The sequence below is a fragment of the Plectropomus leopardus genome, chromosome 4 (genome assembly GCF_008729295.1).
Source record: "Plectropomus leopardus isolate mb chromosome 4, YSFRI_Pleo_2.0, whole genome shotgun sequence".
NCBI lineage: Eukaryota > Metazoa > Chordata > Actinopteri > Perciformes > Serranidae > Plectropomus > Plectropomus leopardus.
Genome location: NC_056466.1, coordinates 35,570,413 through 35,591,972, shown reverse-complemented (window position 1 = coordinate 35,591,972; position 21,560 = coordinate 35,570,413). Strand labels below are relative to the sequence as shown.

At 40.8% G+C, this 21,560-nt stretch overlaps 1 protein-coding gene across 3 annotated transcripts; it reads right to left on the bottom strand.

Moving 5' to 3' along the window:
- Window positions 1-9,260: 9,260 nt before the first annotated feature.
- LOC121942337 (cytochrome c1-like) lies at window positions 9,261-20,968 on the bottom strand. 3 transcript variants are annotated; one of them, XM_042485517.1, is made up of 4 exons: window positions 20,763-20,968; window positions 14,099-14,196; window positions 12,642-12,705; window positions 9,261-10,619 (listed from the first exon to the last, which is right to left on the bottom strand). In XM_042485517.1, the coding sequence occupies exons 1-4, from the start codon at window positions 20,833-20,835 to the stop codon at window positions 10,132-10,134; spliced, it is 723 nt and encodes a 240-aa protein (XP_042341451.1). In that variant the 5' UTR covers window positions 20,836-20,968; the 3' UTR covers window positions 9,261-10,131. The 3 variants fall into 3 exon arrangements, with proteins under 3 accessions (XP_042341451.1, XP_042341449.1, XP_042341450.1); XM_042485515.1 differs by having other exon boundaries at window positions 14,099-14,199; window positions 20,763-20,967; XM_042485516.1 differs by having other exon boundaries at window positions 9,261-10,616; window positions 14,099-14,199; window positions 20,763-20,966.
- Between the last annotated feature and the right edge of the window lie 592 nt (window positions 20,969-21,560).

The following is a 21,560-nucleotide window of genomic DNA, read 5'->3' as shown; positions in this document are numbered from 1 at the left end:
GTGTTGTGATTTAATTCTAGAATGATGCAGTTCTAGAATGTTATGATGTAAGGGTAGAACAATGCGGTTCTAGAATGTTATGATGTAATTTTAGAATGATACAGTTCTAGAATGAATACTAAGGTTTTAGAATGTTATGATGTAATTTTAGAATGATACAGTTCTAGAATGTTTAGATGTAATTGTAGAGCAATGCAGTTGTAGAATGTTATGATGTAACTGCAGAACGACACAGTTCTAAAATTAATGTATCGTATGAAGGCAGACAGGCAGACGTGACTTGAAGTTTGAGAGACAGGATTCTTTGGTCAGGGTTTTGGCAAGATGTTCTTGGAAAAGGCTATGCATCTGAGAACAAGGAAGATAAAGTTTAGATCACAGCCAACAAAGTCTTGCTGTAAAGCACAAAGTCATAAACTTGGTTCAGGTGACTGCAATACCACATGTGGCAACAAGATAATCTGGTGCTGAGTGGAGGAATGCCTGGATTTCTTGTAGTAGTGGTGATTAGTTGATTGGCAGCAGCTGTGCAGCAGTGTCAGGAGAGCAGTGAAGCGCCTCTAATTGACACACAAAGACAGACAAGACACATACACACACACACACACACACACACACACACACCTGACAGACAGGGGAAGACACCAGGAAAACATTAAATGGAGGACACATAAAAGAGCAGGCAGAGGAATGTGACGATGTCACAGTCTGGACAGTTATGATGTAACTGTAGAATGATACAGTCCTAGAATGAATGTTACAGTTTTAGAATCCTATGATATTACTGAAGAATGTTATAGTGCTGTGATGTAACTGTAGAATGTTACGGGTCTAGAATGTTTCAGTTCTTCATTGTTCAACATGTTCTTATCCCAACTGGTCACATGTTGCCACTTTGTCCATGAACTTCTGCATCAATTTATGACATTGTAGGTATCCTTCTGCGTCATACCATGATGTCAACAAATGCACATGATGAGATGAAGCAGCATGTGGTTATATATAGACAACATGAGCAATTCTGAAATGTTATTGTTGTACAGTTCTAGACTGGTATGATTTAATTGTGGAATGTGACAGTTCTAGAATAATGTAGTTCTAGAATTTTCTGATGCAAGTCTCAATTTTTTTTTTACAGAATGTTGGGGTTTGAGAATTTTACATTTGTTTTATTGTTAGGGCTCCAAAATGTTGAGATCCCTAACAGGACCGCCATTAGGGGGGTTAAAGGGTACAGATTAGACCTGCGTGTTGTACATTGAGTATCACTACGTTAGGCTGGCTTTTTTAACGACCTGCTTACATCTACTCTTAAATGTGACTCAAATCCAATATCTGCATTTACGCACACTAAAACTTTGCATACCCTTGAAACAATGCACATGCGCAAACAAATTGGTGTGAGCCCTCATTCTCCATTGTTATATTTTCCACTGTCCAAGCATGTGTAAATATGTCAATAAAGGATATTCACCCAGAAAAAGAGAGTACAGTCAATATTCATGCACCCTCATGCCTATGCATGTCAGGTGACCATAAAGATGGACAACACGGCCCCAACTTACCAACATTATGCTTAAGTGAGGTTAAAGTATCCCAGGTATGGGTGTTGCCATCTTGCGATGGTGATGTCATTGAGAGCCACATCCTGCACATTAGCGATATCCGTGGTGGGAGAGTTTGCACTGAAACACCCGTCCGAGCAATTGCAAGCAGCTCAATTGCATGCGAGCGCATGGATTGGCTGTCACAGCTGTCAGTCATTGCAGAAAATCCCCATTTTGTAGAACTGAATAACTCATCAAAACCCAATTTATCATAAACAGGATCACTTGAACAAACATCAGGGTGATAACAACTACCTTCAGTGAAAAAAACTGTCTTTTAAAAAAATGTATTTGGCGTGTACTCTGAGTTTTTAGTTTGGCCTTTATCCGTTCACTAACATGCAGGGGCAGGCTTTATGACCCATACTGCAGCCAGACACCAAGGGGCAATTTAGATTGAAAAGTTACACTTTGGGGGAGCTGTCATGTTATCCATCTTTATATACAGCCTATGATTGTAACCTATAGCCTTTAGCTCATAGCGTGGGAGTCGCATTCATGCATGTGTGCGCTCACAAGACCATCAAGAGCTTGCTGCATCTGCACACCAGTGTTTACATGCTACATGGAAGCCTCCCCCCACACAGTTTTAAATCTGACAAAAGGACTTTTTGCTTGGTCTAACTCAACAGGTCTTTCTGCGTGACACAGGCTTTCTCAAGCTGTCATTGGTCTCACGCACGTACACCTAAACTGGCTCCCCAACCTGAGCTAAAGGCTAGAAGCTACAAGAAGGCTAAAAACATGACGCCAGTTATGTTTTTCAAAACAACTTGGCACATTGGGGCTTCAGGTCATTTGAGAATATCTGATTTCATGTGCTTTTTTTCCTGCTTACACTTTCATGATAAACATCTTAGACAAATGATTTTGAATGCTGCTTTAGGTGGATAGTTCGCCAACATTCACTACAGCACAGTGCATTACAATGTTAATAACACAAATCATTTCATGCACAGAAAAGCAGTGTTAAAACATGGCTTTATTTAAAGTGTATACGTAAGCATATTATCATGAAGACAGAGACATCATCATTAACTAATACATTTTTTTATATTAATGACTTCATATAGTGATACAATACATAGTCTAGTTAATATTTGATACTATATGCAGTGCAGCTAGAAATATATTTCAAACAAAGAATCCATCTTCAGCTCTGAGAGAATTTGTTGCATGTTGTTGCAGGTTACTGTTGAATATAATCGTCCAAGTGAAAGTGTACAAATCAGCATGAACCTGTATATAATTTATCAATTTTATTACAATATATATTTTGTTGTGGAAGATAAAACACTGACAACAATAACACTACAAAAAATATAATAGATATGCACCAGAATATGGATATCATAAATTAATATAAGCAAACATCAGCAATGGTGCAATATTTTCTACACATATTTTCTCTTTTTTATATTATTTATTGTGTGTTGTTTTTACTCTCAGTTATGTGGTTATTACTAGCTCTACAACAAACTGCCCCTCTGGGAAAAATAAAGATCCTCGATCCCTCAATCCAGGAGCGTACCACTTTCAAACACAAAAAGTGTAATGATGTGACTGAGATGAATCAAGATAGTCCAGTCCCCCACATGCGTGTCTGTATGCTATGGTGTGAGCTGATGTGACTTCAAGAACTGAAGAAAACATGAGGGTGCAATCACGCTTCAAAATATTGGTCCAGTTGATCAATGTTATTTGTTAATATCTATGAGTTCAGTCTGTTACAACATTACATGAACACCAAAGCCCTTCCACTGCCAAACACAACAGACAACTGCAGAGAAACTGGTGTTCCAGCCAACTGGTCCTGAAAAGCTTTGCAACAGTGGCACCTAGAGGACAACATACAGAATGGCAGTCATTGAACATATGCTAAGACAGATACAACAGGAACAGGGGGTGAAACATATAAAACAACAACAGATCTGTGATAACATTTCATAAAGGACACATCAGCTAGTGAAAGCAGTGGTCGGCTCTCCTCGTGTTGCTTCCAGTGCTCGTCCTGGCCCGGCTGACAGATAAGTACGTGTTGTGGAAGGCACGCTGTCATGTCATGACTGGGTCGTCATCACCGCCATACTCTCTGTGGCTGAAACAAACAAGCACAACACAGGTTTGTATAATGCTTATGTGACTGTGTCAGTTTGCAAAATAAATATCCTAGTTTCAATAAGAAGAATGGACATGGGCAGCATGGTTTTAACAGAGATCAAAGAAAAATAGAGTAATGGTGTATATGAGTCACATGGCCTTGAAAGCTCTGAGGATCTAAATGTGTCTATCTGAGAATAATACATCCATTCTACTGTCTCTAAGTCTACACAGATAGCTGTGCTTGTAGCTGAGCTGGTTTTCACTGTTTACCTTCTTAACTGTACTATTACATCACTGAGCAGCTTTTTACAGTCCAGATAGACACCCCTGGCTCTGTGGATATAGGCAGAGATACATGTGGTCAGAGCCAAACACAGGGAAGACTCATGTCCTATCAGCTGTCTTTATGGCAAAACTCAACATTAGCACATTTAGCCAGATTTAAATATATATATATATATATTATTGTGCCATGTTAATGTGATGCTCAACAACTAAGATTTATTTCAATCTAGAAATCTAACAGCACTTACTGAGAAAGGTCCTTTAAATGCATCTCTCTGTACTGACAATGTTTTTATTGTGTAACACAGTGATACTTTCCCCCACAGCAATTCTGGCCCTCAATAGGGTGCTGGGTGGCTCCCCAACCATTTTTGTAATTCACAATACAAATAAAGTGATTCAAACTGGGATTTTTTTTTCATAAACTCTATTTATAAACAGCATCTCTGTTTTGGTGCTGTTTTATGCACTTGGGCACCTTGTGTATACTAAAAGAACAAAAAGTGCCCCTGGCATCCCTGACCAAGGTCCTAGCTTAGCCCCTAATGTCCTAAAATCCTAGAAAAGTCCTAAAATCTTAGAAACAGTCCTAAAATCCTAAAATTGTCCTATAATCCTACAAATGCACTAAAATTCTAGAAATGTGCTAAAATCCTAGAAATATTTTTAAATCTAAGGTAAGTGCTTAAATCCCAGAAATTACCTAAAATGTTAGGAATGTGGTGAAATCCTAGAAATGTGCTAAAATCCAAGAAATGTCCTAAATTGCTTGAAAGACGTCTCTTGTGTTGTTTCCGTCAGTTTGGCAGTAAAGTGGCCTTTTATTGGGACATTCCCAAAGCACACCTGTGTAGTAAATATGCTTTTTAACCCTTTGAAACCGGAGTAACTTGGTTTAATTTCTTTTAAAAACATGGAAAGAAGGCAATGAGCAACTTAAGAAAGAAATTACCCCAAAAATTAGCAAGAAATTAGTAAAAGTTTTAAAAGTTGTAAAATTAGTAACAAACAAACAAATAAAAAAATTAAAATAAAATATAAAGTAAAAACAAGGCAAAAAGTGCTTTAAAAATTATTTGGATTATCATAAATACAGTTTTTTTTTTTAGCTTTTTCCTTGTTTCCCGAGAATTTTTTCTACAGACATTTTTACCCTAGCTTTTTAAAATATAACTTTCTAAATCTACAGATTTCTTGAAATTTGTAGAACATTTCTTATTGATCATTGCCTTTTTCCCCAATGTTTCTGAAGGAGAAAAAACATAGCCATTTGCTCAGAATTCAAAAGTATAAATACTTTTTCTATGGGTCTGTAAGTAGCACAAGAAAAGTGATGTCTCTCCAGGTTTTAAAGGGTTAACCAACATTTTAATAAGTCACACATGCGGGTGGATAGATTATTTTAGAAAAGGAGAAGTGCTCACTGACACAGATTGAATTGTTGTGCAGCTTTATGGACTGACAGGTCATACACTAAGTTCTTACTTTGTGCCTCCACAAGTGACACCTCCTCCTTGACCTCATGTGTTAGATCCACAGCTTCCTGCTCCTCCACAGCAGCAGGCGGCGCCTCCTCCTCTGCTGCTGACGAAGTGCAGGAGTGGCAGTGCTTCACCTCGGGTTCTGCAGCCTCTGACTCTGGTTCAGCAGCTGAGAGGACCTCCAGGTCAGAGCCAGAGGAGGCTGCTGCCAGCTGAGCTGTGTCCACAATTGCTGCAGCTGCACTGGGTGTCACAACAGCGTCATCTGCCTCCTCAGCTGCTGTTTCCTCTGTTGATGCTTCAGCTGCTGATGCTTCAACTGTTTCCTCAGCTGCTGTTTCCTCTGTTGATGCTGCTGTTTCCTCTGTTGATGCTTCAGCTGCTGATGCTTCAACTGTTTCCTCAGTTGCTGTTTCCTCTGCTGTTTCCTCTGCCGCTGTTTCCTCTGCCGCTGTTTCCTCTGCCACTGCTTCCACTGCGGATGTCTCAGCAGCAGGTATGGTCTCACCTGGTGAAGTCTCCTCTGGTGGAGCAGCTTCAGCAGCGTTGGTGGCGTCCTCAGTGGGAGCAGCATCTTCTGGCGAGGTCTCTTCAGAGGAGCCAGCCTCCTCCGGTGTAGCTTCAGGCTTTGCAGCCTGATCTTCAGTCTCAGCCTCCACCTCCTCCTCCATTGTTAAAGTTTTAGGTTCCTCAGATGCCTCTTCCTCCTCTGCTGCTCCAGGAGCAGATGTCTCCTCTTCAACAAGCTCCTCACTAGCTGGAGCTTCTGCCTCGGCCTCTGCAGACTTCTCCTTGTTCAATCCAGCCGCCTCCTCAGCTGCTCCTTCAGCTCCCCCCTCTGTGGATGCTTCCAGGACCTCTGGCTCCACCGCCTCCGCTGTTAGCTCCAAACCTTTTCCATCGTCGTCTATTTTCTGGACAGCTGTGACCAGACTGGTGTCTCCGACTGAAGCCGCTGCAATCTCAGCTGTAGAGCTGGTCAGCATCCTCACAGCTGTGAGGAGGTCTGGCAGAGACTCTGAGGGACAGATGGAGTACAGGAGGACAATGGTTGACACACCACAACAGGTCTCAATATTTGAATATGAATAAGCTTCATGTGCTGTAACATTCCTTTAACCCTTTAGGCGTGCTTTAGTATTAAACACAGATCGCTCTGTGCACAAAATGCTTTTCAAAATCAAGCTTTTAAAAACATTATTTTAAAAACATAAATCTCATTTTATACTTCCCTTTGCATCAGTCCTGATCAAAAATATCAAATATTTATTAATCTTCAGAATTTTAACCCTTTAAATGCAGGATTTTGTCATGATGTCACTATGTTTTTAGATGGGAAAAAAAAGAAAATTCAGTATTTTTTATATATTACATGCTAAGTAAATTACTATTTCTGATGATCACAGCCTTGGATATGTCAGTCATTGGCAACAACACTGACTGTGACAGTGCACCTAGTAGAAATAGCAAGTATTTTCTTTACATGCCAAATATATTCAAAATGACAAATTCTAAGGCAAAAGCCCAGAATGACACCCAGAAATAATAGAATAAGAATAATGTTTTATGCTTTGATGCTGTGGGGTCAAAAATGTCAGTTTGAATGGGTTTCAATGGAGCATTTTTTGACCTTAACAGTCTGAATGTAACAATTTAGTTTCCACAGTGTATTTCAGTCTTATTGTAGGAGCTGAGCTGGAGATTTACTCGTCAACTTTTACTAATGTCTTGCAGTTTGTGGGACATGTCTTGCCAAGTTGGTTATTGATTTTATTCCCAGTGTTCGAAAGAAATCATACCAATTTGCTCAGGGCCGGAGAGTTAAATAACTTGCAAAAGGCGCCTGGACGCAGCACAAGAAAATTTATGTTGATCCAGGTTTCAAAGGGTTAATAACAGCATTTGCTTGTACTTTTACTTTCAGTAGTTAATATCATTTAATTACTTTTGATACTTAAGTACAGTAAGTAGTCAAGTCATATTGCAATCGATGACTAACTTCTTTTAGTCATTTTCTAATAAAATATCTGTACTTTTACTCAAGTATGGCTTACTTCAACCACCACTGCCTTACTGTGAACACGTGTGCAGCACTTTTGTTTGTAGAGCATCACTGTGCTCTTTTGTTACTTACCTTGAGCAGGTGTCTGTTACTGCACAGTCTACAGTCTGCACAGGTTCGGGAGATAATCTACAGGCGACTATGAGCCAGTTCATGCTCCCTCTGCTGGTGTCAACTCAGCACTGAGCTTCACACTCAAAAACACCAAAACACCCAAGACAAAAGTCTTGTTTTTAGACAAAGGTGAGGATTTTTGTAGTGATGCATTTATATGCTGTTAAGACAGTAAACATGCAGGGACTGCCACCAACGGCCAGTCCACAGGGACATCCTAAAACAAGTATTGTAATCTGGATTAGTCTTGACCTGTCTGTGGGACTGCTTTAAACTGCACCTGTCACAATGAGGAAGCAAGAAAAAAGCTGACACAAACCTGAGAGACATTTAGAAAGAAAAAAACGTTCACATGGACGAGTGCTGGCAGGGGTGAGCAAGACCTGCCACGCCCATCTGGCGGTTTCTGACTGAGTGCTGCCTGCAGCTCATTTCTCCCTGGCTCTGCTTATTCTGACTATAGCTAGGTAGATTTCTAGGTAGGCTTCCAGGTTGTATCTTTAACTTAAAAAACACACTGTTCTGTGGCTGCTTATGGTTTCCTTTTTTTTCATGCGTCCTTTGTAATCACAATGCATTTCTTTCTGTTTGTGCATATGATGTTAACTCTCCATTTATCATTGCTTTTACTGCCTTCCATGATACACTCATTGGGCCTCATGCAGCAACATTCTCTTATATTGACTTATATTTTCTTGTAATTATCTGGTAAGAGAAACATGAGATGTTGAAGAGAAGAATTTTCTTACCAAAGAAAAGCAAAAATAAAACATTGGTGACCCCTAAAAATCTATGGTGCTAACAAAATGATGTAATATAATAAAATTTGTTAAATAATTTGTTCATAAATCATTTCTTGCAGGACACCCAGTATGTCATTACTGGAGGTAGCTTCCCATAGCTTGTTGGATCCTTCTCTGAATCCCTTATCTTCAAGCAAAGAAATAATTCATCTCCATGATGTTTCCCACTAGAAGGTCCTACCTGCTAATCAGTTTTTCAGACAGACAGACAGGCCATTGGGAGCAATTTGGGGTTCAGTATCTTGCCAAAGGACACTTTGGTCACAGGAGCCGGGGATCAAACCCCCAACCTTCCAATTAGTTGACCCACAGCCACCCAAATAATGACCATAATTACATATCTAAAATTATGTTACAGAATTATAATTTTCAGGGTATTTTTCCAGTTAATTTCCAAGTCCGTGTTTTTACTTTCTGTTTTGAACTAATTTTCAGGTAACTTCCTTCCTCCTTCAGGTAACAACTTCAGGTTTACAAATTCGTAGATAGGTGTTTTTTTTATAGTGGCTAAAATACATTTTTATATCAGCCCCTCTGTACAGCATAATAATCATGAGCTGTGGGGTGCATGCACTGTCTGTTTCTGCAAACCAGGGGCGTACCGACCACCAGAGTGGCTGAATAAATTCTAGGCCACAGTTAATTCTGATCCAAAAAGATAATTATTCTAAACCGGTCCTTTTGCAACCGACAGGTTCTTCATAAAAACACAAAAAATAAAAACTAAATCATAGATACAATCATACATTCACAACACAACCATAAACAGAATATACTACTTCTTAAAAATGCGATATTGAGACACTTCCTTCTCTTAATGTTTTATTCTCAGAAACTTGACTATTAATCAGAAAACAAACTGCTCAGAGACAAGTGAATGCATGTTCGGTAATGTTCCCTGAAAGAGTTCACATTTAAAGGAGTAAAGACATCGGAAAAATGAGTTTCACACTGAAAATAAAATGTCTGGTAAATGAGCAACTATTCCAATATCATGTCATTCTGGAGTCAAATAGGGAAAGACATGCAAAAAATGATTAAGAAAACTAAAAAGCTGCAGTCATGAAAAGAAGAGCAAACTGTTGCTAACAGAATTAATCGTGCTGACTGTGTTCAATCTCTACTGTTTGCAAAGTGTCCTGATGTGAGCAGAGACTGATGGGATATAGCTGGATGTAAGCAGTGGCTGAGCAGATAGAGGTCAAGAGCAAATGTTGAATGAGACAGACGAGTTTATCATGTGGACAGCATTCATTCAGTGTGCTGACGGTTTTAGATGAGGAAGAAGAAATGTGAGGCTGTCCTTTTTTAAGAGCACTTAGATTAGTCATCAGCTCATTTCTATCCCTTATCATTAAGTTCAACACACAAACCATAATTTGGATTTGCTCTGGTTATAAAATTCCTATAGAAACTGAATTTTCCAAACTGAATTTAAACAAACGCCAAATCTTCTGGTTTGGGTGTGGAGTTTGGGGTGAGGTAAGGGAAGGAAGGAACCCAAAAACTGGACTGGTGAACCCCCAACTGGGACATATATTAACCACGCAGAAGTGAAAACTAAATGCCGCCCCCCCCCAATTTATCAGGGGTTCATGAGTCCTTTTTTCCTCGGGCTCAGAGAGGTGGGACACAGCACAACTAACAAGGTGGCTCTGCTTTCTACCATTAAAGCTCTACGCAGCCACCTCAGCGGCAGGGGCCGCCTCAGCCTCAGGGGCTGCGGGCCCAGTCTCTGCCTCAGCAGGGGGAGCAACAGGGACTTCTACTGCTACTGCTGCCGTACCAGCGCTCTCTGCTGTAGGCGCCTCCACTGCAGGGGCCTCTGCTGGGGTTTCCTCCATGGTGGCGACTTCCGCAGCAACAGGAGCGGTTCCAGGAGCTGCCTCTACCTCTGCAGGGGCAGCTTCCTCTGTGACTGCTGGCTCTGCTGCGGGCTCTGCTACGGGCTCTGCTGCAGGTTCAGCAACAACCACCTCAGCGGCTGCTTCAGGCACGGCCTCAACAATGGGTTCAGCAGCGGTCTCTGCTACAGGTTCTGCAGGAGCAGGGGCAGGGGCAGACTCTGGGACGACCTCTGCGATGACCTCTGTGGGCGGCGCCGCCTCCTCCGCTGGGGCGGGCTCAGCTGCAGGAGCTGCTACCTCTGGTGCTGCCTCAGCTGCTGGAGCATAAGAACGAGAGGTTGGAATCAGAAATGAATAACAGCAATCTTTCTTGACCTTTTTGTCTTCATTAATTGTTAATATGTGAATATGAATTTCAACCATCATAAATTCCAAACCATGCTTGGAGAAAATAAACTTGGTAGAGTGTTGTTTTGGTGCTCTCCAGCTGTGCTACACTCCTGATTTTGCCTGAGGAGTCAATGCACAAATATGCTATTTTCAAATATCCCCATGTGAGAGACTCTCACTCTAGCCTGCTCTATTTTGTTTTGAAAATGTTGGCATGCAACACTGTTAGGTGGATGACAAACGAGATGCATGTGTCCCTCTGTATCACCAGTAGGCAGGTTTGCAATTACATTGCATTGCGCAAAACTGAAGCCAAATTTTCGAAATGTCGATAAAACACAATTGCAAGATGACGTTCCATTAAGTGATGTTATGCGACTTATCCTCTGGTGATAACATTCCAAGAAACATGGCGATGGATGTTCAGAACATGTATTTATGAGGGATTTCTGGGAGGTGATAGTCAAAGATTTCACAGAGGAATTGTGAATTAGAAACTTCTGGATGATCTGCTCAACTTTTGAAGAGTTACTTGATGCAGTTAACCCCTCTTGTAGCGTGTGCTGCATCATGCCCGAGGGAGCCAGTTCCTACCAACAAGCACATAGCCATAGCATCATGTGAGCTATAAAAGCCAAAAAAGTGCTTCCATTGCAGTTTGTGAAATATGAAACATGGGGACCACATCTGTCCCACAGATTACATCTAATACACACTTAAGGCCTGGATCAAGATCAGCTCTGCACTCAGGATTTCTGGTCAGAGTGCGATGACATGGTGCTGCTTAGCAACCTCAGACACAACCTGCCTCCATGCTCTTGAAAGTTGGCACCGAGCGTCCAAACCCGCGTTTTCCAGGCGGTTAAAGATGTGGCATGTGTCCCGGACTCTATTGATACTTAGTGGTGTGTATTCAGATTAATGTGACAGTACAATGTGATCCTCCATCGCAGTCACTTTAATCACCATTACCATGTGCATCAAGACGTTTCTGTGACTTTGTACTCCATTACATAATGCGATCACTAGTCAGTTTAAGAGCAGAGCAGTAGAGTCACTGTAGGGAGCACAGCTTTCTATTCCTCCAGGCTGCATGGACACCGTTGAACCAGCGGCAGCTTATCCCCATACAGGCTAGTTAGCTGCTCTGGGCGTGGAGCCATGAACTCATACTGGCTGAATGGGCAATTTGCAGACAGAAATAAAAACAGGAAGGCGAGCTAACGCTACAGAGTTTGATGTTTGGGTGGTGAAGCCAGACAAAATACCAAACTCAGAACTTCAAAACAGGAGTCAAAATCATTAAAAAGTGCCCTCACTCTTCATGGACATACAGCAAAGTACTGATTCTAATGTTTTATTTAACCCTCTGAAACCTGGATGGAGTTCACTTTTCTTGTACTGCATCCAAACGCCTTTGACTATTTACTCATTGCCTTCTTACCATGTTTTTACGGGAGGAATAAAGCCAATTTGCTCAGGTTTCTAAGGATTAAATGGTGAAACACTGACACCAAGGATCCCCAACATTTTGTTTTACAATTACTAGAATCTGATAAAAATGTGCTTGTTGGGTATATGTAGAATTGGGGATACTGTACAATGGTGCATGCTTTTAACTATTATCCAAAATACTAGGGCTTGTCTTTCCATTATCTTCCATAACACGCCTACGTGGCCTTCGATTGGTAACAATGACAGCCAGTGCAGTGGCTGCAACAGAAATACAGCTATTAATATTTTGAACATCCATCACCATGCTTCATGTTATCGCCAGAGAGAAGTCGCAGAACATCACTCAGTGGAAACACAGTCATCTCGATGTTGGGTTTTATCAACATTTCCAAAATATCACTTAAGTTTTGCACAAATCTGTAATGGAATCCCACCAAGTGTAAGTGTGAGTGTGTGTGTGCGTGCATTTGCATGTGCTTCTCTCAACCACTGACCCTTTGCTGCGTTGTCCACAGTGGCCAGTTTGTCCTCACTATCACCATTGACTGCCTTGTAGGCCTGAGAAAAAGAGAGCAGATATGCACTTATTACATTCCAGCACACATTCAAATGATAAAAACAGCTTACACTGACATTTTGTTTAACATGAACAAACAGCTGATACACACTTGTGCTGACAGCTATTGTCTGGGCAGACCTGCTCTGGTTTACTGTCTGCAGAAAGCACAAAGAACCCTCTGAGTCCCCTCCAGTCTCTGAGCTGTGCTGATTTCTGCAACACAGTCCAGTCTGTCTCCCAGTTTACACCAGCCAAAACAGCACACTGGACAGACTGATGATCACAAACAGCTAGTGTTGGGGTTCAGATTTTGGAATCAGAAGTGGATGTCAATAGTTGCACCAGTCATTCATGGTTTCCCATCTCTGACTGATGCACACCAGCATTTCTAGGTATATGGAAAGAACCAAACATGTCAGTGGCATGGCAGTGCCATTTTTTTCAATACCGTCATAAATACAGGCCCTCCTCTTTCCATTAAACTCATTGTATGTAGTGTATGTATGTATGTATGTATGTAGTATGCACAGCATACACCATCACAGTCTCTGGTCTCTACTGGTGGACAAGGCAGTGGAGCTGAAAGACACAGCGACACCTAGTGGTCGAGGGAGAAGTTACAAGACTGTAAACAGCAGGCAGAGAGAGAGTGTGGGGAATAACGGCATGTTTTTTTACATCTAACTTGGTGAATTAAGGATTTACTTTGATCAAATGGGAGCTGGTGATTGAATTTGTTTCTGTTGAGTTGCGTTAACAAGGCAATTAAGCCTTGTCAGTCTTCTGTGACAAAGTTCTCACTGCTCATCGTGGAGGGGCTGCTAACTTTGGTGGCCGATACAAAAACTCCAAATGCTTCTATGTAAAGCCAGTGTTGGATTTGTCTATTCTGGGCTACAGTAGAAACATGCTGTTACAACATGGTGGACTCCGTAGCTGAGGACCTGCTCCCTAAGTAGTTATAAACAGCTCATTCTAAAGTAACAAAAACACAGTTCTTATTTTCAGCTGATTATATACTAAACAAAACACTTATATTTCATTTCTTTTTACCTGGGGACACGCAAACCCCTCCACCACGATAAGGTGGTAGCTCAGGGAGGGGCATTTCTGCCAATACATCCCCCTTAATCCTACACACTGGACCTTTAAGATCTTTGATAAGATTTTCACTTTAATATCTTTTACAGTGTGGAATAAGGAGAGGAGCAAGTGATTACTCTCTCAAAGCATCCAAATACTATTTCTGAAGAAATACTGACATCACACAAAGTGCTGAAACTACGGAGACAGATTGTGAATGGAATACCACTTTAAGGAATCCAAACAAAAGCACTAAAAGAGTAATAATGCTGACTGACAGATCAGGTTAAACCTCACAGAGATACTCACATAGACAACGGCAGCAGTGAGGCCTCCTCCGCACAGAACAAAGTATGCCATGTTGCTGGAGCCACCGGGGATGCCAAAGGCCATGTGTCGCACTGGAGCTGCTAAGAGACCAGAGGTACAGGGTTAGTTTGGTGGGACATATGATGGGAAGCTGAATCCCAAGGCTGTCCCCCAAATCACTTTTGGAGTTTGACACTTCAGTGAGAAATATCTGGTAATTACTGAAGCTTCAGCTAATTGTCACACAAACACACAACTTTAACTCTGAACTGGGATGGAATTGTGTGCACCTTTATCCAACCACTGATTGAACACATGCCTGCTGTTTTATATCATGAGATCCAAAATAAGCATCAATCACAAATGAAAATAAGAGACAACATAGGCTTGGGCAGTATCACAGTGTACCAGAGTATTTGGAAATCCCCATGGTATATTTTACAATACCATCACAAATACAGCGCTTCTCTTTCTATTAAACTTGTATATAATTGTATGTAGTGCACAGCACGCACCACTAGAAGTCAGTCTCCAGTGGAACAGGCAGCTGAGCTGAAAGACAGCGATACCTAGGGGTGGAGGGAGAAGTTACAGTACTGTAAACAGCCAGCAGGCAGAGAGACTGTGGGTAATAACGGCATGTTTTGTTGGAACAGCAAACTTACCAACTACCGTTAAACTTCAAATACAAGCAAGTCCCTTTTTATTAGCCTGGTGTGGCTTCAAATTTTGACAAATAAAAGCACTTCTTAATTAGAGGCCTGGTTAGCATGCTGTTCATTTTTATAAAAAGTTTTTGGCTCCCTGCTCCTTCCTAAATTAATTTGCTGCTTAAATTGCGTAAACAATGTTTGAATGTTTTAACTTTTGTCAATATAGATGCATACATTTAGCTTGGTAAGATTCTCTACAATTCATTTTACTGAAACCATGAGCACCAAAGTGCAGACAGTACTACCAGCATAGTAAAAAATAGAGATGCAAAAAAGAGGTTTATATAAACTATTTAATTGTATTTCTATCTTTGCTGAGCAACAGTTTTGTGTGAAAGGTAATAAAAGCCCATCCCACATAGACGCCTGTCCCAAACATAACCCTGTTGACTTCAGTGGTTGAAGCAAATAATAGTCTGGGCTATTAATTTAAGTTTCATGGTAGAGTACTCACAAGAGTTACCAAGACGGTTTGAGTGAGTTTTATTTTGGTTCTGTTGAGCTTGAATAATGGTTTTGATTAGTTCACAAGGCAATCAATCCCTGTCATTCTTCTGCGACAGAGAAAGTTGAGTTGAAAAGGTCGTATTTCTTTGTTTATTAAGGTAAATAGGTGTGAGAGTATTACTTTTAACATTTTGTATATTTCTATTCTGTATTAGTCTGAAAAACTGAAAGTAGAGGGTGAGCGCTGCACACTCATACGGTCTTATACTCTATACCCTGGCGAAATTTCAGAAAAGTATGAAAAATTAGATATTGCCCAAACTGAAGACAAAGTACTATCATCTTTCTGTGTTTTCTTCGGGGAAACGGTTCCATAAAAGTACAACTCAGCACAGACCAGTGCATTCTGAAAGCATCAACATGTTCCCATCCCTTAATCCAGTTACACAATACAGCCCTGCTCATTTGTTGTAGAGGACATGGAAAGATTTGGAAGCAGCCAAGCTAAACACCTAACTGTCCCTTAAATTTAAATCCTTAACACACATGAACACAAACACTTCCTGCTTCCATATCTTAGATTTACAATTAAAAAAACATCTTTTAAAAAAAAAATCAATTGAAATTCATATGAATGAGTGACTGAAGACATGCGTCAGGAGTTGCTGTCCCATGCTTTTTAACAGGCTGTAGTGATGTGGCTGCAGCCTGAGCAGCCTGTCAACAGATTTGCTGGTGTTTAAAGGATTGCCAGTGGTGCATGCAGAGGAGGCTGGAAATAAAACCAGCCTGCATCCAAAGCACTGCCTCAGCCTAATCTCTTCCTACCTAGATCTCCCTCTCACACTCACACACAGCAAAGAGTGAACATGCACACGGTCACAGTACATACGATATGTTTAGCATGATCCACACCATGTGTGTGTTTGCACGTGCACATGGTTGACTCAGCAACCTGAGGAGGCCATCTTAAGGTGTGAGAGAAGACAATGTACAGCACAGCCCATCCCTTGTTGTCCTTAGCATGTCTCATATGTGTTCAGGCAAATCATAACTCATCCTGTGACTTTTCCCCGACAGCTCTCCTCTATATAAAGACATGGATGACTGTTCACCTGTCACATACACAAAATCTTTAACCAGTCAAACATTTACGGCACATTCCAATTTATATATTCAAGATTTAGAAAAAAAAAAATCAGTTATGTTTTTAACTCTGGAGAGAGTTGATTATTTAGTTTTGTTCCCAGGTCAGCAGATACCGATGCTTTGTGTTGGTGGTCAGACTGAACCACCAACCAACAGCATCAGTATCTGACCTGGGAATGAGACTCAACAATAACACCAACACAGTTTTGGTGAGTTTTATTTTCGAGTTTGAAGGAAGTGTTTTAAGGCCACGGCACACCAAGCCAACCATTGGCTGTGGGCTCACACTGGGCCGACGGTGAGATGTGTCCTGCACTGTTGGCCCTCGTCAGCTTTTTTCACTTTAGTGTTTTACAGCCGCTCCAAACAATTTAGCAAGTTGAATCAGCGGCAGTGTTGGCAGATGTACGATAATTATCGTATTTGTACGATAATTTGCCTTTTGTATGATCAATAGTGCCACAATTGCCGTAATTTACGATAATTTGACCATTTTGACAATTAAAGTAAGCACTTAAGTTTAGTTTACACATCTCATTTTAACTCAGCTCCTGGCTCCTACATCTTTGTTTATAGATCATCTCTCACATGATGTAATTACAGCCAATAATGTTTGAGATAGGCCACGTTCGGGTCATGTTTGTCGAGCACGCACCGCTGTCGACTTTTTTCATAAACACTTCGCCGCCAGCGCCAGACTGAGAAGACTGAAAATATGAAAAGCCTCTCTCTGAGACAGTCAGAATGGGTAGATTTGTAGATGTGTCATAAAGTCACATATAATACTTGTTTAATAAAGTTATAAATTTAACCTATTTGTTCACATGATTGTGACTGGGGTATAATAATTTTTCTCAAAAATACCATAATTTTGAGCCACTGGCACAATAGTTTAACACTATCAGTCTGACAACTCTGATCGGCGGGAGCAGCTGTGGAGCCCATCAGTCAGTCAGTGAAATCACTGACTGGCCACTCAGCTCAGTATACGTGATGAAAAACAGAAGTGAAAAAGTAAACTAACCACCAAAGTCAAAACAAAGGAGGGTGGAAATAAACTTCACTGGCCCTTAGTAAATTTACTTTGTTCTTATTGGTTTGTTTTATTAATGGGCTAACTGGCTAAATTGCGTTAGCTGGCTAAATGGCGGGCTTCTGCTCTCTTGTTTTGCATAATGAATACAGACAACTGCCATCTGCTGGTATGGAGGAGAGACTCCTCTGAAGCAGGCACAGGTGCGTGTTGGCCATCAGTTTGGCGTTCTGTGCAACTTTTTGGCTGAGAAGTGGTGACTGAAGCTAAGCAGCAGCTTGCGTTGCTGCTAGTTCTCAGATGCCAGCTTGGTGTGTCACGCCGTGTATGATGAGTTAACGAGGTGGTTGAGCTACTTTTAGTTGGGTAAAAGACAGAAACATTAAACCAGAAGGTGTATGGTTGTTTCTCTCTGCTTATTAAGGAAAATATGTGTAAATATATTACCATTTTTGACGTCTTATGAGTGTATTGTGTACTGAGTAGACTGAAAATGGCAGGACAGCCTGCAGTGCTCGGGGTTGGGTATTGGCGCCGCACACAGATACCATTATATAGCATATACCCTGGTGAAATTCCAGTATGGTATGAATGTATGAAGACAAAAGAGAAACCGCCATAGTCGAATGAGACTCCCTAAATATTTGATTATCACTTGGGGGCGGTGCTTTACATCCTGAGTCACACAGAGTGCTGTGTACCTGACGCACATTCGTCGGCTCATGCTGGGTCACTTCATGACTTTTTGGAGAGGCTAGCAAAACAGTTACCTCAAAAGTTGTTTGACCAAACTTTTGCCTTAACGCCGAGAGATTAAACCTTTAAGAAAACATGAATAGTATATTTTGTATGCCTTCATACTTGACATGCATCAAATAAACTGATGTCATATAGTATGCATGTTCTTTTCAATCTAGTTTGCCTAATTTTCCAAGCCTCAGCAATACAGACATGGTTTAAATACACAGTTTAATCAAACCAAAAATAATTCAGGATTTGCAGCCTCAGCACAGCTGTGCAAAAGGCAGTTACAAAACCTTAGAAGTGTGTCACTGAAATCGAAATGGAAGCAGAATTTAAAGATGGCTGAGGTCTGAACAAGGCGACCAGAGGCAGAGAGACAGGAGGTAGGAAAGCACAATGCTGCATCCTGCAAACCACAGCCACCAAAAAAAAAAAAAAAAAAAAAAAAGAAAGAAAGAAGCTATCATTGTTGTACTTGTGCTTCCCTGGTCTCAAAGTCAATGGGATTTTTTACATGGGTTTTATATGGTTTAAAAAAAATCAATATTTATTAATTTTCACATTTTGTTCAATGACATAAATATGTCAGTAAATACCCCACTCATGCATTTTTACGCATCTTATAAAAGGTGGTTGCTATAAAGCTGCTAAATAAGACTGAAGAGGTTGTCAAGGACATTACATTAGCATGCTTCAAGAAATCAGAAAACACGAAAAAAATGAACCAAAAGTGTAAAACTTGTTTGTCATGATGCTTATTTTCTGCAATAACCCTAAAGACAATTAAAAAATATATCTATATATCCCATTGACTTTTTCGACAAGGGAATCATGGCAATACCATTTGGTTGACCACCAAAAATAAAAAAAATTAAAAAATCCCTGCCTGCAGCACTCAATATGAAGTTTTGGGTTTTCATGCCAATAAAGCCTGTTGAATTGAAAAGTACCAGGTAGCCTTCTATCCACAACTTTTTCTGATGAAAAACCACTACAGAACGGATCCTTGCAAGTCGAACTGCGCCAGACCATGCAGTGGAGGTAAGACTACAGCAGCAATTAATTCTAAGTGACAAATTAATGAAGCTGTGTGTGTATCAAACTTTAACTGAGCTGGACATTGTCCTCTTGCGGATGAACTCCTGCAGGAGTACCCCCCTCATCCTCCTGCCTCTAATACCTGTGACACAGCAATGTTGGGACAAGTCCAAGTCCAGGTTATTTATACAGGTAATCAGTTAATCCCTGCTGTGAGGTTCAAGCCTGTAAAAACAGACACGCATGGCAACAACACATAAGATGGCTGCTGACATGACACGTGTGTTAGCATGCGTGTGCTCTCCTCCTGTGTCAGCTGACGGGCTGAGACGGAGTCAGAGGAGAATCTGCAGGACGACAAGGTCAGGCCCGCTGTGACCCTGTCACCTCTGCACGGTTTTTCACAAACTCAGGTTTTTGGGGTTTTGTTGCACCATCAGTCAGAACTTTAGCAACTGTTTAACCCTTTGAAACCTGGAGATACATGACTTTTCTTGTGCTGCTTTCAGACGCCTCTCACACAAATTTGGACCTTTGAACTTTGAGCAAACTGTTGCGATTTCTTTCAAAAACCAACTTGGCAACTTTTAAAAAACAATTTTCAGGTAATTTTCTTGTACCTTTCACTCATTTCTCGCAATTTTTGGGGTCACTTCATTGCTTGTTGCCTTCCGTCCATGTTTTTTGAAGGAGAACAAGTCAACTTGCTCAAAGCGTTAACAGGAAATTAAAGCAGGCTGAATTCCACATGCTCACATCCCAGAGTTAAAGGATGATCCGGGCATGGCTGTGCGAAGAGAGAAGGAGTCCTAAAAAATCCCAGTGAATCCCGTTCAACGTGGAACACTGCAGTGTTTAAAATACAGTTAAGCTGCATAAATGTGTGATTCAGGTGCAGCAGAAATGTCTGAATTATTTAAATGCAATATTTCAATGGTTATGAGGGGGGCTGACATTTGTGCAGGCCACAGCTGATCTCCATGTGCTCCAGCTCACAATTTAAGAACAACGTGTTACCAGGACAAAGAATCGACAGTAAATCATTTTTTTGACAAACATCGGACAACACGAGACATGAATTATTGCATTCAAAAAATCAAATGCACTTGATTAAGTTTGGTCAAAAAACCTTTAAAACAGAAAGAGTTTTTATAGCGTGCGCTGTGCTCTTTCATAACCAGCGCGCAGGAACGGTGTGTTCCCGAAGCAGGACACACCTCCCTCGAACTGCTCTCTGCACAATGGAAACACACTTTTACACGTTTCTCACAGAAAATGTGAGTTTCAAAGGGAAGCTGCATAAATTCACTTTCAAAGAGCATGTCATTTGAGCGGCTGTGACCCGTTTTGAACACCAATCTATGAGTCTTTCTGAAAATTCAATTCAACGAGATGCTTCAATTAGTCCTCTCATTTTAATTTGAACAGCTGATAGACGCACTACACTGCAATCTTTTCTCTACTTGCATTAATTTGACGACACATGACGGAAACTTGATTGAAAAGTCATTAACTCCGTGAAAAACCATCAGCTACTCACCATTTCTGGCTGCTGGGTTGAAAACCCTCCGTGCCAGCGGCCCCACTCTTTGCAAAGCCCGTCTGCAGAACATCTTGTCTCGGTTATCAGCAGGTTTCTGAGTGCGTGTCCGAGTGCTTCCAGCAGCTTTTAAAGATGATTGAGGAGGAGCACTCAGCTGCTGTCCAACACTCACTGCAGGGGACACCCCCTCTCAGAGAGCACGGGCGCACCAGCGCGCTCCCTGCAGGCCAGTTGCCGCAACAACATGCGCTGTGTGCTGGGTTTGGCACAATGTTGTGATGTTATGGATTTTAAGTGATATTAAAACTTCGTAATTAAGCAGGGGGTATTCAGTTCCTTTACTTGAATAAAAGTACTAGTATCCCACTGTGAAAATACTCGGTTGAAATTAAAAGACCTACATTACAAATTATAGCTACTGAAGTAGAAGTAAGGAAGGAAATGTAATGCAAGTATGAAAAGTACCCTATTCCGAAAAATCTATAAATCACGCCCTCCAAAATTCCAAACTATTCAAAAAAGAAGAAAAAGAAAATGACCAAATGCTTATTAAAATAGTTGCCAACGTGCCCAGGAAAATGAAAAAAGGAAAAAAAAACCACACTATTTAAAAGTAATAATAATGATAATAATAATAATAGATAGGACTCATACAGTGCTTGAAGTACTCAAATATGCTTTAAATGAAATGCAAAAAGAAACAAAATACAAATACAAAAGGAATAGAGAGAGATAAAAGAGAATGACTGAAATCAGGGTAGATGCCAAAGTTTCCAATTCAGAAAAATAAAATAA

Coding starts and splice junctions, on each gene's coding strand:
- LOC121942337 (XM_042485515.1), bottom strand. CDS start 20,835: ATGTTCTGCAGACGGGCTTTGCAAAGAGTGGGGCCGCTGGCACGGAGG. Junction 12,706..14,098: donor TCACTGCTGCCGTTGTCTAT/GTGAGTATCTCT, acceptor TCTTTTTCTCAG/GCCTACAAGGCAGTCAATGG. Junction 10,620..12,641: donor TGTGGACAACGCAGCAAAGG/GTCAGTGGTTGA, acceptor CTTATGCTCCAG/CAGCTGAGGCAGCACCAGAG.